Raw genomic sequence first — 2,633 nt, 5'->3', positions numbered from 1 at the left:
CGCTGTCTTCAGCCTATAATTGAGTCAGAATGCCATTAGTTTTCATCTAATGGGGAAAGACAGTGCCAAGCATTAGTCTAGGAATGAATTGCTTTGAAGGCAGTACTGTCAACTCTGATGGCCCAAGTGACAGCAAAATCCTAGGGCTCATTTAATAGGTGGTAATTAACTAGAATTTCTTAATCTGCCACAGGGAAGCCTTCAAAAGGAAACTAATATGGGCATTATATAATCGCCTCTAATTTGAGTGATACAGTTTTGTGTTTCGCTTATGAAATGTAGCAAAGAATTTTTTGTCAGAGGAGAATACCAGCTTTTTGTGTTCTTGGAAGAGAAATGTGATGATAAAGCAAAACCTCAAAGTATTATTAATACTTATTTATCTTTCACTTGTTATATAAAGGAGAAAGCAAACTTACGTTGTAAGGTTTGATTGTCTGACTTAAAATATCTAAAAAAAAAAAAAACAGGAGTATAAAAGTGAGTGGCGTTATGTCTTCAGATTTATTCAGCACAAACCAAGCACCAGCTTCTTTCAAAGAAATTTCCTTATACAAAGTAAAAGAAACAAAATAACCAAGCAGTTCCTGTAGTTTGCCCTCAAAAGGTAGAATTCAATTTTTCTCACTTCGCTGGAGAAGTTTACATTTTGTTACCGCGTCAATACCAAAAAAAAAAAAAAAAGAAAGGTGCTTTTGTAGAATGACATTATGGATACGAGTTTTGTTAATGCAGAAACCTGAACTCACTGGGAGGCCTTGCTGTCTCCTTCATGAGCATGATGACAATGATATACCTGTTCTGAACGCAAGCACCAGCATACAAGTTAAAAAATCCCCGGTGGATGCTCTTTACAAAGAGCTTCAAGCAAAAATGGGGACTAAAAAATAAACTTAGGAGAAAATGTGTGAAATGCGTGATGCCTCTTAAATTTCTAAGCACATACCAATGGAGTTCTCCCTGGAGCACAGCTTGCATTTCTGCACCATGGTGGCGCTTCCTCTGCCTCCTTTCAGGGGAGCACTGTCCTAAGAACCATGACAACAGAGACATCATTTTTAACTGCACTCTAGCTGAGCCAATGGAAACCTCTGCAAAGGTAAAGTAGTTTTTACAACAATGGTCTTTAACTTTTTAAAAATATTTCATTGAGAAGGATTTTTTTAAACTAGAGAGACCTATAATTCAGAAAGCTGTGATTATCAAAGAATTACTCTGTTCTAAACTTAAAATGGTGAATAATGGGTAGTTACGTCTTGTCCATATAGGCATGTTCCATTAATTCCTCAAAATACACTCTTACCCTTCAGTAGTATGCAACAAAAACGAATGATTACTCCCAAGAACAGAACCTTCTCTTATCCCTGATAAATTTTATCCTGCTTTTTCAGTTTCTAAATGTTAATTTAGCATGCTTAACTCATGTTGAGTTACCTACATGTCTCCAAAAAGATCCCATGAGCATCAGGGAAATATGCTACAGGCACAAACTTATTCTAATATCACTTCAGAGTTTGTTTGCAAATTATGTTTTTACAGAAAGGTGGCTTTTCAAAGCAGACGTAAATACTTTGTCACCGACAGTCACCATTCCAATGGCATATTTCAATGAACGATGTCCAAATATTTTTTTAATATGGGATAAGACAGCATTTCCTGAATGCACGTACCTATTGAAATACTATCTCATCTGAAGTACAGCTCATCACATCCCTGACACTAATGTCCCTTGCATGTAAGAGGCAGGTTTGTTTTCTCATTTTTGTTCTGATGCAGGTTGCAACAGGGAAACATACCATCAGTCGCAGATACTGCCATTTTTCAGAAACTTCACCACAGTTCCCACATTTCAGCTGAAAAAGAAACGTAAATCAGAGAATTTAAAGCTGTCAATAAATGGGGATTAAAAAGCTGCAGGAGCTGATGTGAGCCCTCCAGATTCACCATCCCCACCATTTCCCAGCCGAGAGGAGCCGGAGGCAGGTACCCGTTGCCGTCTATCCCGACAGGCTGACAAGCCACAGGGGGTCTGCCCTTCCACGCATCGGGTGGAAAACATGTTACAAAGCATGGTCACGGAATAAAAGATGGGAATAGTTCATCTCGCTGTTCACCTGGGTACTGGATTGGTACACCAATGGTACTGGATTACCAACTGCCTCTCCAGCGCAGGCACTGACCAACGCTGAACCAAAGACTTAACATTATTGCAAACTAACGCTAAACGCGCGTATATACTTCCATCATCACAGTCGTTGCTCCTGTAGCAGCCCGCTTGCACCGTGTGGGAGAAAACACGTCGCTGCTTAAGCCGAGTGAGGTGACACCCAACGCCACGGCCCCCCCCGGCCAGGGGTCCCGCCGGACAGCCCCCGTGCTCCACAGCCCCGCGGCCGCCCCCGCACCTTGAGGTACCAGCGGAAATCCTCCCCGGCCGCCCGCAGCCCCGTGATGTTCTCCAGCGTAGCGCGCAGCTGCAGCCCGATCTTCTGCAAGGGAAGAGGCAGCGAGAGAGGCCCTCAGCTCGGCCCGGCTCGGCTCCCTTCAGGCCGGCCCGGCCGCGGCTCTTACCTACCCCCATGGCCTCGCAGGGTGCCCGGCTGCTCCCCGGGGCGCCCCCCCGCCCGGGCTCT

The 2,633-nt window shown here is 43.8% G+C and overlaps 1 protein-coding gene across 1 annotated transcript in view; it reads right to left on the bottom strand.

Moving 5' to 3' along the window:
• Window positions 1-2,581, bottom strand: part of LOC104286243 (chromosome unknown open reading frame, human C1orf123) — a 6,942-nt gene extending 4,361 nt beyond the window's left edge. The window contains exons 1-7 of the mRNA XM_009884821.1: window positions 2,576-2,581; window positions 2,406-2,489; window positions 1,797-1,853; window positions 949-1,028; window positions 750-808; window positions 420-451; window positions 1-13 (exon numbers count right to left, since the gene is read on the bottom strand). The exon at window positions 1-13 is cut by the window's left edge and continues 62 nt beyond it. Of these exons, the coding sequence (XP_009883123.1) occupies window positions 1-13; window positions 420-451; window positions 750-808; window positions 949-1,028; window positions 1,797-1,853; window positions 2,406-2,489; window positions 2,576-2,581 (331 nt within the window). The remainder of the gene's footprint in view (window positions 14-419; window positions 452-749; window positions 809-948; window positions 1,029-1,796; window positions 1,854-2,405; window positions 2,490-2,575) is intronic.
• Window positions 2,582-2,633: the final 52 nt, after the last annotated feature.

Source organism: Charadrius vociferus, unplaced genomic scaffold, assembly GCF_000708025.1.
Source record: "Charadrius vociferus isolate BGI_N301 unplaced genomic scaffold, ASM70802v2 scaffold163, whole genome shotgun sequence".
In the NCBI taxonomy this organism is placed as follows: Eukaryota; Metazoa; Chordata; class Aves; order Charadriiformes; family Charadriidae; genus Charadrius; species Charadrius vociferus.
Note: the sequence above shows the minus strand (reverse complement) of the source record. Positions and strands in the feature narration are given on the sequence as shown.